Source organism: Gracilinanus agilis, chromosome 1, assembly GCF_016433145.1.
Source record: "Gracilinanus agilis isolate LMUSP501 chromosome 1, AgileGrace, whole genome shotgun sequence".
Taxonomy (NCBI): Eukaryota; Metazoa; Chordata; class Mammalia; order Didelphimorphia; family Didelphidae; genus Gracilinanus; species Gracilinanus agilis.
In genome coordinates, this window is record NC_058130.1 from 91,035,641 (window position 1) to 91,051,036 (window position 15,396).

Sequence of the window (15,396 nt, forward strand, 5' to 3'; positions counted from 1 at the left end):
TCCTATAGGTGGATGGATGGGGAAGGGATGGATGCTGGGATCCCTTCCCACTAGCCCCAGCCCCAGTGGATCTTTTCCCCCAAGTATCCTCCCTAGTCCCTCCTCTTTCCTTGGCCCAGGCTAGGGAGCTGCTCTGGGTGGGGCTTGTCAGCAGAGACAAATGTTCTGAGATTGAACAGTGTGGGCTAAGGAGAAGAGACTGTGTGGACTTGATGCAGCCTCGCCAGGGTTGAAGGAAGTGGGTGAGAGGGGCAGAAAGGTGCCCAGGGTCAGCCTAATCCAGGAAATCCTAAAACAGGGAGAATGTGGCCCCTCATGGTCCTCCTGCTCTGGAACCCATGTGCCAGCACTTCAGGTGAGCCCCTTTCCTTTAATTCCTCGGGTCTGGGGCAAAGGGAGGAAGGGAGGCCCCCCCCCCATACAAATGCCACTGCCCTCTTCTCCCTCTGGTACCTCATTTTGGCTCCTGCCTTGTGCCCTGTCTCTCTCTCTCTGTCGCTTTCCCTTTTCTGCTCCTGTTTGCAGCAACTGGTAGGCACAGACATGCATGCATATACAATGTCTTGCCTCTCCTCCCTGGTTCCCTTCAGCAATGGATTTGGCTCCCCTCTTATCCATCCAACCCCAAGGGACCAGGCCACCACCACCACCTAAGGCTCCAAAATGGGATGAGTCTCATAAATACACCTGGGCCAATAACACACACACACACACACACACACACACACACACACACAGCTTAAGTAGAAAAACTCTAGGAAATTGTTGGACATGGTACCACGAACTTTGCTAGGGCTATGGGCACAAAAGATATCCTCCAATGGAGAGACAGGAAACAGGGGATCTTAGGACACCAACTTGGTGTCCTGCTTTACGTCACATTTGGTAGCTTCCTATTTAAACGAATTCCTGATCATTAGGAGCTAAGGTCAATGGTTTCTTCATCCTGGGTGTCTGGGGAGTCTAAGGAAGTGGTAAAACTTTAGAGCAAATAGAGGGATGTTTTATGAGAGCTCTGTTGAAAGAGAGCTTTGTGTTAACTCTCCCTAATGCCCCCATAGAATAAAACCCAAATCAACAAAAACTGAGCATCCTGTTAGCACTGGAGAGAACCTCTTAGAGTTTAACTCAGTTTCCTCTTTTTGTAAAAGGTCTTGTTTTCCTCCTTTATCAAATGAGACTCTTGGGGGACAACTAAGTTTCCCTCCAGCTCTAAATCTATGATGCTATGAGTCTTAGTTTTACAGAAGAGGAAACTGAAGCCTGAAGAGAAGTGATTCATTCAACTCTTTCTGAAATTGAGTAGATGTGGATGGAGCCCAACTTTAAGACACTCATAGACTGTCAAGAGATGTAAAGGACCTTAGAAAGAACTGCTAGTCAACCCTCCTGTTTTATAAAGGTGGAAACAGAGGAAACTAGAATGTGTCAGGACAGAGGTTCTCCCTCCAACCATTAAAAAAATGTTGCTCTCTCCTTGATCTTGCAGACTCTTGATCTGCAAGACTCTTGATCTTGCAGACCAGGGAGTTCTGTCCTCATGGCCCAAGCAACTAAGCAGGAAGTAGCAGATGACTATAACTAACAGATGTTTCAGGTCTTTAGAAGCCTCTTGGCATATTGTCATGATGCCCAGGAAAAGAAGGCAGCTTCTCGGAACAGCATCAGGCTGGGAAGGGCCCTACTTCCCTTCCTTCCCTACTCTCTATGACTGGACTTCAAGGGACAGAAATCTCCCCTGTGAATGTTGGCCCTAAGCTCATCACCCACCAACCCCTACCTCTAGTTCTTCTCCAAGGGAATTTAAGTAGCTTAGAGTGGTAAACTTTTGAAGGAAAGAAAATAAGGGGACTGGGGGATGCAGAGGCATTTTCAGGAAAGCATGGCCTTCCAACTGGGGGCTTAACAGTTAAGTCCTCTCCCTGGCTTTCCTGAGCTGGGAGAAGAACCCATTGGTCTACTTGTGGTACAAGACCATATTGAGAGCTTCTAGGCTTCAGGAAGCATTTTCTTACCCAAAGCAGCCCTACAGGGACTCCTACTATATCATCATGGGGGAGTCAGCCATACTTTCAGCCTAGTTTCCCTGTCTCCTTGGCTCCAGGACTTGGGACAGTTTGATAAGCCTGGGAAGACAAACACTGGGGGATAAGAAAGTTTCCCAAAGATCCCAGGAGTGGATCCTCTAGCAAGAAGAGAGATCCTGTTTCCTTTCCCCTACTTTGGCCCTTATATTGAAGGGTCTCTCCCCTGAAGTTCAGTCATGGAGAAGAGGACAGGAGAAGAAGGTAGGACCCTTCCCAGCCTGATACTGGTCCCAGAGGCTTCCCTTTCTTCCAGGGCATCATGACAATCTGCCAAGAGGCCTTTGAAGACATGATACATCTGGCAGCCAGTCACTAGCATTTTTTAAACTATGTTCTGTCTTAGAACTGATACTAAGTATTGCTTCCAAGGTTCCAAGGCAGAAGAGTGATAAGGTCTAGGCAAATGAGGTTAAATGACTTAACCTGGGTCACATAGCTATAAAGTGTCTGAAGTCAGATTTGAGCCCAGAACCTCCCGTCTTCAGGCCTGGTTCTCTGTCCATTGAGCCACTTAGCTACCCCAGTTACTAGCATTATTAAGCACCTACTATGTAAGCCTTGGAAGTTCAAAAAGTCAAAGACTTCTCCCAAAAAGCTTATAGCGTAATGTCGACAAGTTGTCCCTGTCAAATCATTCACAGGTCCCCAAACAGGGGAAAAGGAAATGAGAGAAAATAAGAGAGAACAAAGCAGGGATCAGGAGGGCTGAGAAAGTGGGTGACTTCCAAGGCAAGGTTTATGGATTGTGGACTCTGTTTTATAGAGAGTGCAAAAGCAAGCTGAGGACTTGGGTAAGCTTTCACACACACAATGGAAGGTAATGATTTACAACAGTGATGGGCAAACTACGGCTGGTGGGCCAGATGTGGTCCCCTGAAATGTTCTATCCGGCAGAGTGACATTATTCCTAATCTGACAAATACAATGAGTAGGATACAATACAATGAAACTTTGAAAGAGTTGCCTTAGAAATAGACTGACAGATGAGCATTTTCTTTCCTTTGGCTCCCTCTTTAAAAAGTTTGCCCATCACTGGTTTACAAGATAGTATGATGGATCTGGTTTACCTCATTAAATCTAGACAGAGTTTTCTATAGGCTAATAAATCAATAGGTAACCATCTAACCCAGATTCCCAAAGAATACATACAGCAGTGATTTTATAGGAACATTCAGTCACAGTGGGAGGGGTTTGAGACCTCAGGTGGGGAGTGAGCTACGGCCTCAGTTTTTCTGAGAGTCTGTGTTTCCCAGAGCTTTGCATCATGGGGGTTTTTCAAACTTTGCCATCTACATAATATAATGTGATCCCCAGTTTGCTGATTCCCAGGGCTGGAGTCTGGTCAGAGCTCGAGTTCTGACAGGTTCAGACTCTGTCCCACTAGCCCACAAGACAAACTGTTTCCTCCCTCAGTCTCACTAGCCTGTGGTTGGCTCTGCCTGTCCACAACCATCATCCTCTGCCTGGCTCCTACTTCTTTAGCTTAAAGGAGTTCCACATCTGTTAGCTCATAAACCTTTCCATCTAGGGGAAATTTTCCTACTCTTTGGCAATTCTCCAGTCCTGAGACAATTTTAATCACTCTTCCCTGCATGGCTTCTCATGCAAACTTAGTCACATATATACAGACATTCCTATGAACATATGCATATATTGTAGTCAAGTGAAGGGACTAAGGGCCCTGCCTGGCCTTGAGTGACTGTCCCTCTCCATGGCCTCCAGGGACAAGGTCCCCACTCAATGACTTCCAGTCTTTGAGTGCCACCGAGCTGCACCACTCATCCCACCAAGAGGAGAATTGGAAGACTGTGATGGATGTGGAAGAATGTGCACAGCACTGTAACCAACACCTGGACTGCCGGTGAGAAGGGATGGGAAAGGGAGAGAGGAGGAAAGAGACAGGAAGGACCCTTGCCTCTCTCTTCAGGCTCCTGTGCCCCTCCTGGGAAGATCCTTAGCTCCTTGCTTATATCTATCTTCCCCTCCCCACTTTACCTCTAAAAAGGATGTGGCCCTGGATTAAGGTCTTACTGAGCATATCTAGCTTTCTGGGATGCCTGAACAGATGCAGGCCTTTGGCCTCAGGGCTTTCTCCTTTTCTAAATTCTAAATTCCCCAGATCACCTTACCCCAAATTCCAAGGGTCATAAGATCATAGATGTAGAGCCAGAAGGGACCTTAGAGGCTATTGACTCTCTTCATTTTACAGATAAGGAAATAGACCCAGAGGCTAAAGAATTCCAGAGTGATATAGCTGGGTCCTTCTGACCCAAAGTCTAGAGTCCTCTATACTGTTCCATAAGCTGTCTTCCCTGTTGGTCCCTGAGCCTAATGGGTTCCTTGGACTCAGATAAGCAGCTACCCTTGCTTTGGAATGTTTTCCCCTTTTCTCTTGCCCCTACTACCATTCCTGGACATCCAAGTCTGGCTTCTGTACCCTCCTTCCCTTCTAGTCTATGTCCACCTACTCTATACAGGGGCTTTCTAAGGTTTGTTTACCAGCCCAGAGAGAATGTGTATATATATATATATATGTATATATGTGCATATATATATATATGTTCAGAAACCATCTACTAGAGGAAAGTCATCTCAAACGACTGTGGAAGAAAATTACCCCATCATAGACTAGATATTAATGATAGCAATAATAACTCCTACATTCTGTACCACTTTTTAAAAACCCTTATCTTGGGGGCAGCTGGGTACCTTAAAGTGGTACAGAATAGGAGGCAGCTGGGTAGCTCAATGGATTGAGATCCAGGCCCAGAGATGGGAGGTCCTGGATTCAAATCTGACCTCAGACACTTCCTAGCTGTGTGACTCTGGGCAAGTCACTTAACCCCTATTGCCTAGCCCTTACCACTCTTCTGCCTTGGAACCAATATTAGGAACCAAAGCTGGGAAGTGTCTGAGGTCAGATTTGAATCCAGGTCCTCCCGCTCTGGGCCTGGCTCTCAATCCACTGATCTACCCAGCTGTCCCCTATTCTATACCACTTTAAGGTAAATCTAACACTTTCCTCATAGCAACCCTGAGGTAAGTAGAGTATGTATTATTACATGCATTTTATAGCAAAGTAAACTTGGGCAGAGGAGATTTTTTTTTGGTAAAGATATTTTATTTTATCAAATACATGTAATAAAAAATTTCCACATGGTTTCCAAAATTATAGATCCAAATTGTCTTCCTCCCTCTCTTTCCTCCCCCTTCCCAGAGATGGCAAGCAATTCAATCTGGCTTATACATATATCATCAGGCAAAACATATTCCATATTGTTTGTGTTTGTAAGTGAATAATTATATAAGACCAAAAACCCAAATAAACAAAAGTGAAACATAGTATGCTTTGATCTACATTCTGACTCAAATAGTTCTTTCTCTGGAAGTGGATAGCATCCTTTGTCAGAAGTCCCTCAGAATTGTCCTGGATCATTGCATTGCTGAGAGTAGCAAAGTCTATCAGAGTTGATCATTCCACAATATTGCTGCTACTGTGCTCAATGTTCTCCTGGTTCTGCTTATTTCACTCTGCATCAGTTCATGGAGGTCTTTGCAGCTCTTTCTGAAATCATCCTGTTCATCATTTCTTATAGCACACTAGTATTCCAAAACCAATATGTATCACAATTTGTTCAGCCATTCCCCAAATATGGATATTCCTTTAATTTCAAATTCTTTGCTACTACAAAAAGAGCTGCTATAAATATTTTTCTACAAGTAGGTCCTTTCCCCTTTCCCCTTTTATCTCTTTGGCAGAAGACATTTAGTGACTAGCCTAGAGTCATATAATTAGTGTCTGAGGCTAGATTTGGCCTCAGGTCTTCCCAACTCCAATGCCTGATCCATTGGGCCACTGAGCAGCTTACTTCTCTCAGTTCACTTAGCTAATAAAGTTTTATTCCCCCAAAGTAATTTGATATAACAACTAATTAACCCTGCAAGCTTGCAAGAGAGACCCTTTTGATACTGATTGTCATCCTGTATCTAAAGACATTTCAGAGTTCAGTCATTGAGAACTCTAAAAGAAATTTTGCCTCATAACTACCTATAGTCTCCCTCCCACTCTTTTTGCCTATGTAAGCCATTGACATACTAACCATACCCCTCACCACAGCCATATCTCTGGATTTAGTTAGAACCACAAAAACCAGAAGTTACTTCCAGCATAGGGAAGATGAAAGAAGGAAGGCCCTAGATTCAGAAATTAGTCCAATGAGGTATGAGAAAAGCCTAAAGAGAGACCCTCCTTCTTGGCCTCAGTTTGAGGATCCAGGGACCAGTATGGGATTGTTTCTTTTTCTCTCTCTTGGTTGGTCCTCAAAGGTTTTCTCAAACTTGTTGTTCCCAGAGAGGTCAACACTATCTAAATTGGAAGTAGGAGCTCCAAGAATATGTCACCAGGGCAAAAAATTGGAAAATGAGGAGATGTCCCTCAACTGGGGAATGGCTGAACAAATTGTGGTATGTGATGGTGATGGGATACTATTGTGCTATAAGAAATGGTGAATCACTTGATTTCTATAAAAGCTGGAAGAACCTACATGAACTGATGTAGAGTGAAATGAGCAGAACATTGAACACAGAAAGTAAAACATTGTGGAATGATCAAATGTAATGGACTCTGTTACTAATAGCAATGCAATGATCCAGGACAATCCTGAGGGACTTGAGAAAGAATGCTAGCCACCCCTAGAGAAAAAACTGTGGGAGTAGAAATGCAGAAGAAAAAATATAATCTGTCACTTGTTTATATGAGTATTTGATTTGAGGTTTTGGATTTAAAAGGTTACTCTTGTACAAAAATGAATAATATGGAAATAGGTTTTGAGTGATAATACATGTATAATTCAGTGGAATTGCTTGTCAGCTTCAGGAGGGGGCAGGGAAGAGGGGAAGGAGAGAACATGAATCATATAATCATGGGAAAATATTTTTAAAATAAAAATATTTTTAAAAAAAATAACCTGTCACCAGGTTCCCAGGTCCGTGTATCAGGGGAAAGGGAGGGAGAGAAAAGTTTCCAGGGCTTCTATCTGATGACTTACGACCATTCCCCCCAGTGCTTTCCACTTTACCCCAAGGAACCAGGGATGCCAACTATTGTCTTGGACCCAACACTCTGATCAGACCCAGCTCCAGAAGAATGTGGAGTATGACCTTTACCAAAAGAAAGGTAAGTCCAGCTTGGGGACAGGGCTGGAAGAAAGCATTGAGAGTCTGGAAACAGAGAAGAGAAAAGCCAGCACCCTGGGCTCCCTGTCCCAGCCCACCTACTTCCCTAGATGTTAGGGAAAAATAATAAAATCCACCAGAGGGTTATTTGCTGGGAACAGGATTCAGCTAGATAGAAGAAAATCAGGGGCTGCTGATGGACAACAACTCCTCCCATTTATTCCCCTCCTCTGGGTACTCTTGGATGCCCCAGACCTTACTTCCTTGCACAATGTTACTTATCTTTACATGCTCACTATGAACTACAGGGCCTTCAATTGAATTTATAATGCATTTTATAGGGCCAGCTTTGTTTGAAGAGCTGTCCTTGGTGCTAGGAACACAAAGAGCTCTCTCTCTATATATATATAGAGAGATAGATATAGATATAGATATAGATATAGATAGATAGATATATAAAAGAGTGCAAGGGCAAGGCATATATATTTTTTCTATTTTTTCTTTTTCTATTTTGCTAAAATTTTATAGAAAAGTTAAATTTATTTCCAATAGTTATACATATATGTACATGTATATAAACATATGTGTGTATATAGTTGAATAAGTGTATATATATATATGCACATACATAAATGTGGTTAGTTGGTTGTTGTCCTTTTTATTCAAATAGGACCAAAATGACATTACTATGTCAGAGTCAATGTACAGCGTACATTGAGTATATGTGCATATTCACACATATTAATTATGGAAGAGAGTTAATAAAGGGTCAGCCAATCTTAAAATCATGAATATCTGGGTTAAAGGCCTGATTCTGACAAATACTAGCCAAATAACCATTGCTCTTACCCTCTTAAAGAGTTTACAATCTAATGGGGTTGGTGAATAGAAGAGAACCTGACAAAAAAGTAGTGTTACAGTGAAAAGAGTTTGGAGTAAGAAGACCTGGAGTCAAATCCCACCTGGATCACTTACTATTCTATGATCCTGGGCAAGACTCTTAGACTCTTTGGGTCTCAATTTTCTCATTTGCTAAATGAAGGAGTTAAACTAAATGGCCTCTGAGGCCTTAGCTGCAGCCATGTTCCTGTATACAAAAATAGGCATAATAGAAAGAATAAATAAATAAAGGCAAGGAGGCAACTAGGTGGCTCAATGAATTGAGAGCCAGGACTAGAGATGGGATGTCCTGGGTTTAAATCTGGCCTCAGATATTTTATAGCTGTGTAACCCTGGGCAAGTCACTTAATCTCCATTGCCCAGTCCTTATTGATCTTCCATCTTGGAACCAATACCCAGTATTGAGAGAGGGAGAGGGAGAAAGAGAAGAAGGAAGAAGGAGGAGGAGGAGGAGGAGGAAGAGGAAGGTAAAAGAGAGAAGAATGAGATCACTTTCAGGGTGAAGAAGTGTCAAGGAAGACTTCATAAAGGAGCTAGACCCTCACATAAGTCTTGAAGGAAGGATGAAATTTCAGCAGAAAAGTGTTGAGGGAAGGAGGAGAGAAGTCTATTCCAAGCAAGGAGGACAGTGTGAGTATCCCCTATATGTGGAATGGGAGAGAGTAAGATGAGAATTATGGGGTAACACTGTGAGTGGTCCATTTTGACTTGAGTGAGTAAAGTGGAACAATATGGCCAGGATGAATAGATCTGGAGCTCAACTGTCAAGGACCTTTTCCTCATCAAGATCAGAAATTTAAATACTGGTAATAGGAAACAATACTCTAAAGGTTTTTCAATTATGATTTGGCAGGGGAGTGCAAACCAAAGATGACTTGGAAAGCCTAGGGAGTAGGTTATGTCAGATAGAAGCAGGGCAGGGAATAGGTTAAGCAGTTATTCCAGTCAATGACACTCAAATTTGGTGAGTTGTAGGGTGGACTCAGCTTCTTGGAACCAGATCTCTGAGAGTATTCGACTGTATGGTAATGGGGTATTTCCCACAGATTATGTGCGGGATTGCATCGTGGACAACGGGATCAGTTACCGGGGCACTGTTTCAACCACTATTGACGGCATCTCCTGTCAACACTGGAGCCACAAATTCCCAACAGACCACAAGTTTGAGCTCTTCTGGACTTTGGGCGGGGGGAAAGAAGGAGGGAGGGCATCAGGGCAAGAGTCTGCTATTTCTCCACTCCCTCAAAAGACCAACCTTTGGGCAGATGATGGCTGTGTGTGCTTTTCCCTTGAGGAAAGGCATCTGTATTCATTCCCTAATTAGACAGAAGAAGTGAAGCCAGGACTGGAGTGGCAGAGCAAAATGGTCTTTGGAGAAGTTAGCTCTGGTGGATTAAAAAAAAACCCAGGAAGAGAATCCTTCACACTTCCACTCCTAATGCCTCCAAGCCTGGGTTGTGTCCATGCTACCCTGGCCCCAAGGTTTCTATAAACCACTTTCCTTTTCAGAGGATCCCTGGGGTTTCAGGAGACACCCTCACATATACCATAAAATCCACTTTCCCTAAAGCCCTGCTCCTTAATTCCTCTTTTCATCCACCTTTGGCATGACTAGGAACAGAGTACAGACACTTGTGTGCCCCCTAAGCTGCTCTTCCCTTGGGGAATTGACCACAGAAGGTTAGGGCTGGCAGGGATCTCAGGGATCCCTTGAGTCCTAAAGAGCAATTACCTTCCAGGTATCCCCAATAATAGGTCACCCAGGGCTCCAGTGATGGGCACTTTATTACCCTCCAAGGCAGCTAATCCATCCCACTTGGACAGCTAATTGCCAGGAAATTTTTCCTTATGTTGAAGCCAAATCTGACTTCTTGAACCTTCTATTCCCTGCTCCTAGGAAGTCTTTTGAGCTCTTTGGGGCCAAGAAGAACAAGCTTAATCTTTCTTCCCCATAATGGTTCTTCATCCTTTTCCCTCCTCAGGTATATTCCAAATTCCCAAAATGGCCTGGAGAAGAATTATTGTCGTAACCCTGACAGTGACCAGCAGGGCCCCTGGTGTTATACCACCAACCCCAAAATCCGATTTCAGACATGTGGTATCAAGACTTGTCAGAAGGGTGAGTCCCAGATATTTTCCTTTGTGACCCCTCGTGATGGGCCAGGGTGTCTGCTCCCTCTTCCTGTTCTACCCCCAACATGTAATGGATTCCCTCAGAGCATCCATTTCCCATTGCTTCTAGGACAGGATGGAGGAGGTGGCATCTTTAAGGTAAAAAGAATTACTTGGATATAAACCCCTCAGGACTCCCCCACAGACATCTTGAGAAAGATATTATAATCATTCATGGAAAAGAGTGTGGTATGGGTAAAAGAGCTCTAGACTTGGAGTTAGAAGATCCGTGTTCAAATCTTGCCTCTGCTACTTAGTAGCTGCATGACCTTGAGTGACTCATTTTACTCAGTGCTCCCAGGCACTCTCTAAGATTCTAAGTTGCAGAGCAGATGCTGGTCTGTATTGGAAATGGGGGTTTCCTTACCTGGGAGTTTGCTAACAATAAACACACAGGCCTGATGGCCCAGTCCTAGTACTATCTGGCTCTCAGGGTGGCTGATATGAAAACCCTATAAAAACACGAGGCATTCTAATTGTGTGACCCTGTCCCCACAGCTACCTGCTTCACCTGCAATGGGGAGGATTATCGAGGTTCTCTGGATTACACAGAGTCAGGTCGGGAGTGTCAGCGCTGGGACCTCCAGTATCCTCACAGGCATCCCTACAATCCCAACAAGTATGATTCTGGGCTGGGAGGGGGAGTTGGCTACCAAGCGGCACTTCTGGGCAGTACAGGGCAGGGAGTAGGAGGACAAGTCCTTTGGGTTCCTCGATATGTATGTGTGTCGGGGAGCCGTCGGAGGCCCAGGGGGAAGCTTGGCACCACTGACACCATCAGCAGACTCCCCCTTTCCCTCTGTCCTTCCTCCTAATCCCTACTAGAAGATGGGGGAAGGCAGCGGGGCTCATGGGATGGGCTCGTTCTCGGCTCTACTTCTTTGGAGCTGGGTGAGGGGTTCCTGAGACAACCACTACTCTTGCCTGCCCCAGATATCCCGACAAGAACCTAGACGATAACTACTGTCGAAACCCAGACAGCTCAGAGCGCCCCTGGTGTTACACCACGGACCCACGGCAGGAACGGGAATTCTGCAGCATCCCCAGATGCCGTGAGTGAGCAATGTGGGTAGAGGGGAGAATCCCAACCACGGGGAAGGCTAGGCTATGGTGGGCAGCCCATACCTCCCTCCACCTCCCCTACAAGAGGGGATGGAGTATGTAGGCTCTACCAGGTTCCTTAGAGCCGAGGGGTTAAAATGGCAGCTGGGGCTTGGGACCTTGGGTATATAGACTCATTGGCTTTAGAATTGGAGGGTGTCTTAAAGTTCATCTTGCCCATCTTCCTCATCTTATAGAGGAGGAAACTGAGACCCACAAGGGGGAAAAAACTTGCCCAAGATCACCTAAGTAGTGATTGGGAACAGGATTTGGATGGAGATTTTCTGACTCTAAATTCCACAATCCTTTCCACTACATTGTGATTCCTCTTATCTGTAAGGCTTCACAGAGTACCTTTTCCAGGGTCCATCTTTAGGAGGCCTGGCCCTAGGCTAAGGGAGGAGTAAGAAGCTAAGAGAAAAGGAAGATGTTGAGATAGTTCAAATGAGCCAGCGAGGGTCCACAGAGGCCTGTGACCTCCCAGGGAGGGGACTGGCATCGGGTCTCACTCTAAACCCTTGCATCTGTCTGTTCAGGGCAAACTCGGCAACAGCCACGACCCAGGCACACCACCCACAGCTGCTTCAAGGGGAAAGGGGAGAACTATCGAGGAACGGCCAATACTACGGCTACGGGCATCCCCTGCCAGCGCTGGGATGCCCAGACCCCTCACCAGCACCACTTTTTGCCTGAGAACTATGAATGCAAGTGAGTCTTGGAAAAGAACCAGACAGACAAACGGAAACAGGGAGACAGAGCTAAAGATGGAGACAGAGACAAGACCGAGAAGGATGAGTTGGAGAGTCAGATGGACAGAGACAGAAAGAATGGGACAGACAAAGATGAGAGAGAGATGGAGACAGAGACAAGACAGAGATAGACTAAGACAGAGTGTGTGCACCTGTATACGAATGGGAGGGTGTGTGACTGTTTATTCCCACATACTTGGAACAGCCAGACCCTGGGCTCCCCCTCACTCCAATGGGCTCCTCGTTGCAGTGTGATCTTTTCATTCACCTTTTATCCTTCTCCACTACACCCCATGCAGCAGTTGTTTTAAACCTTTTCTTCAACCCCCACAAATCTCCTCCCACATGACACCCTTCTGTAGATGACCTTCTCTCCTAACTTCCTGGGAAGGGTGAGGTTCTCTGTCATGACAGTGTATGATTTAGAGCTGACAAGGACTTTGGAGAAAACAAGTCCATCCCTGTTATTTAAGAACAGAGAGGAAGCTCAGATGCTTCCTAGCTGTGTGACCCTGGGCAAGTCACTTGACCCCCATTGCCTAGCCCTTACTGATCTTCTGCCATGGAACCAATATGCAATATTGATTCTAAGATGGAAGGTAAGAGTTAAAAAAAATAACCGAGAGGGAGGAGAGGACTTGCCCAAGTCACCTGGATAGTAAATACCTAAAGTTTGGATTCAAACCCTGGTCCATGGACTGCATACCCAGCATTCTGGTCATTCTACCAAGATGATGGGAATGTTTTCACTACCTCTCTTCCGCTCCATTCTTGCCCATCTCGTGGACTTTGCCTTGTCAATCATCCCCTCTTTGTGTTCGGGGATCTCTTCCCTCTCTGTTGGTTCCTGCCCTTCTGCTTACAAATGTGCTCGCACTTCTACCCTCATCCTAAAAACTCATTCCTTCCATGCTTTCATACACTCCATCACTGACTGCCCAGTTGGTGAACAAGCATTTATTACGCACCTTGGATGTGGAGAGAAGATGAAGCAGCGGGCTCCTTTTTGGATAAGATCATTCCTTGCTTCCTGGGCTGAACTTTGGGGTCCTCCTCACTCTCCCCTGTCCTTAGCTGTAACTAGGGTGGGTAACTGGGACTTTGACTTGGGGCTCAAAAATTGAAGGGATGCTGGTAGCACTTGTACTTTCTTCAGCAGGCAGAAACAAATGAATTTAGTGTGCAGAGAGCAAGAATAATTGGTTAGGACGTCACCAAATGGTCCACTTCCTTCCCTGCCCCCAGCTCTGCCTGTCCCCTTCCCTGGCTCTTTCCTTCCCTCTTAGTAATTCATACCCCTTCGTATCCCAGGGTCTCTTATCTCCCTTTCCCTATATTGGGAGTATTATATTGTGAGCTCTCTTTCTCCACTGGAATTGTCTTATCAAGTTGATCTTAAGATGTCTTTCGTGATTCTTACCCCAGTTGCAAGAATTTTTAGTTATTTATGGCTCCATCCCCAGGGACTTACGGGAAAATTTCTGTCGGAATCCAGATGGTTCAGAGGCCCCGTGGTGCTTCACTTCTCGGCCTGGCATGCGAGTGGCCTTCTGTTTCCAAATCAAGCGCTGTCCCGATGACATCAAGGTAGAAGGTGAGGGCGAGGAGTGGGGAGCAGGACTCCAGCAGGGCTTGGGCTTGGCCTGAGGGCTCCAAGTGTCCCTTTTCCTCCCCCTCCCTTAAACTCCCTCCCAGGCTGGTCACTTGGAGGATGGTGAACCTCTCTGCTTTGATTCCACAGAGTGTTACTATGAAAATGGGGAGCAGTACCGGGGCTCTGTTAGTAAGACCCGGAAAGGGATTATCTGCCAGCACTGGTCCCAGGAGACACCTCACAAGCCTCAGTGAGTCTTGGGGACTGGGTGAGGGGGTCCTGGGGCAGAGGGAAGGAAGGGTGTCACTTCTGGCTTCTTCCAAACTGACCCTGCTTAACCTTGGTCCCTACCTTGGGACCTACTGTCTGCTCTTTCCTGAACTCTGCCCATGGCTCTATTGGGGGCTGAGGATCAGAAGGGGTGATGAAGGTCTCTGAGACCAAGAGAGCTCTGGAGACAGACTGGGGGCGGGGAAGGCCCCAAGGGTCTGGGAGGGTGACTGGAATTTCCCTCTCCACCACCCCTCTCTCAAGGTTCACGCCTACCACCCATCCACAGTTGGAAGAGAATTTCTGTCGGAACCCAGATGGAGATAGATATGGTCCCTGGTGTTACACTATGGATCCTGGAACCCCATTTGACTACTGTGCCCTCAAGCCCTGCAGTGAGTCCCCCTGTACTCAATCCTAGCCTCAAACAGGCCATCCCATTTCCTTTTCTGTTTTAACCCCTTAGTTTCTGTTTTAGTAACAACTCTAAGAGAAGAACAAGGACTTGGTAAACGAGGTTTTGTGACTTGCCCAGGGTCCCAGCTAGGAAGTGTCTGAGGCCAGATTTGAACTCAGGTCCTCCTGACTCCAGACTTGGTGCTCTATCCACTGTGCCACGTAGCTGTGCCCCTCATTCCACTTTCTTTATTGGTTTATGAGGACCAGAATATTTTTATGCATGAATCAACGGCAGGCATTTAACTGAACTGTTGTGCTCAAGAAACATATCTAAAAGCTGGTCCTTGCTTTCACAAAGCTTATAGTCCAGCAGGGAAAGTAAGACTCCCCACTAGAGACAAGATAAGGGAAAAATAGGACCCCATGATGGTGATCTGGAAGAGACCCCAGAGGGTAACAGTTTTGTTTCATAGTTGAGAAAATCAAGGTAGGATTCAAACCCAGATCCTCTGACTAACTCTGGTCCTGCTTACTATTCCAAACTGCCTTTCAAGGACTGAGTTCCCTCCAAAGGGGGAAGAGATCATTGTGGGCTGCTGGGGGTGGAGTGGGATGGGGATGGGGGGAGGTTTTGCTGCAGGGACTGTCTCCTTCCCCCCCCAAACCAGAGGATAACTTGGGACTTGAATTTCTCGCTGCCCTCGGAGAAGAATTGACTGAGCCTTTGTGACCTACTTTGATGTGCTGACGTCTAGTCTTACCTTTTTTCTTTCAGGTAATGATCCAAAGACATCCATCCTGGCAACCTCAGGTGACTCAGAGCCTGCCCACCCACCTGCCTACTGGGAGTTGTGAGGGCTAGAAGACTCTTGCTTCCAAGGACAGGCAGCGGGAACACCTTTGCTTTATCTCCTAAAAAGGGTCTTGGCCCCCTTACCCTGCAGATAGA

The 15,396-nt window shown here is 45.8% G+C and overlaps 1 protein-coding gene across 1 annotated transcript in view; it reads left to right on the forward strand.

Annotated features, from left to right (window-relative positions):
- The first annotated feature begins 261 nt into the window (after positions 1-261).
- Positions 262-15,396, forward strand: part of MST1 (macrophage stimulating 1) — a 41,551-nt gene continuing 26,416 nt past the window's right edge. Inside the window, exons 1-12 of the mRNA XM_044656948.1 lie at positions 262-355; positions 3,810-3,948; positions 7,151-7,263; positions 9,209-9,323; positions 10,145-10,281; positions 10,833-10,953; positions 11,268-11,386; positions 11,972-12,143; positions 13,648-13,778; positions 13,926-14,028; positions 14,313-14,443; positions 15,223-15,258. Coding sequence (XP_044512883.1) covers positions 304-355; positions 3,810-3,948; positions 7,151-7,263; positions 9,209-9,323; positions 10,145-10,281; positions 10,833-10,953; positions 11,268-11,386; positions 11,972-12,143; positions 13,648-13,778; positions 13,926-14,028; positions 14,313-14,443; positions 15,223-15,258 — 1,369 coding nt within the window. The 5' untranslated portion in view covers positions 262-303. The remainder of the gene's footprint in view (positions 356-3,809; positions 3,949-7,150; positions 7,264-9,208; positions 9,324-10,144; positions 10,282-10,832; positions 10,954-11,267; positions 11,387-11,971; positions 12,144-13,647; positions 13,779-13,925; positions 14,029-14,312; positions 14,444-15,222; positions 15,259-15,396) is intronic.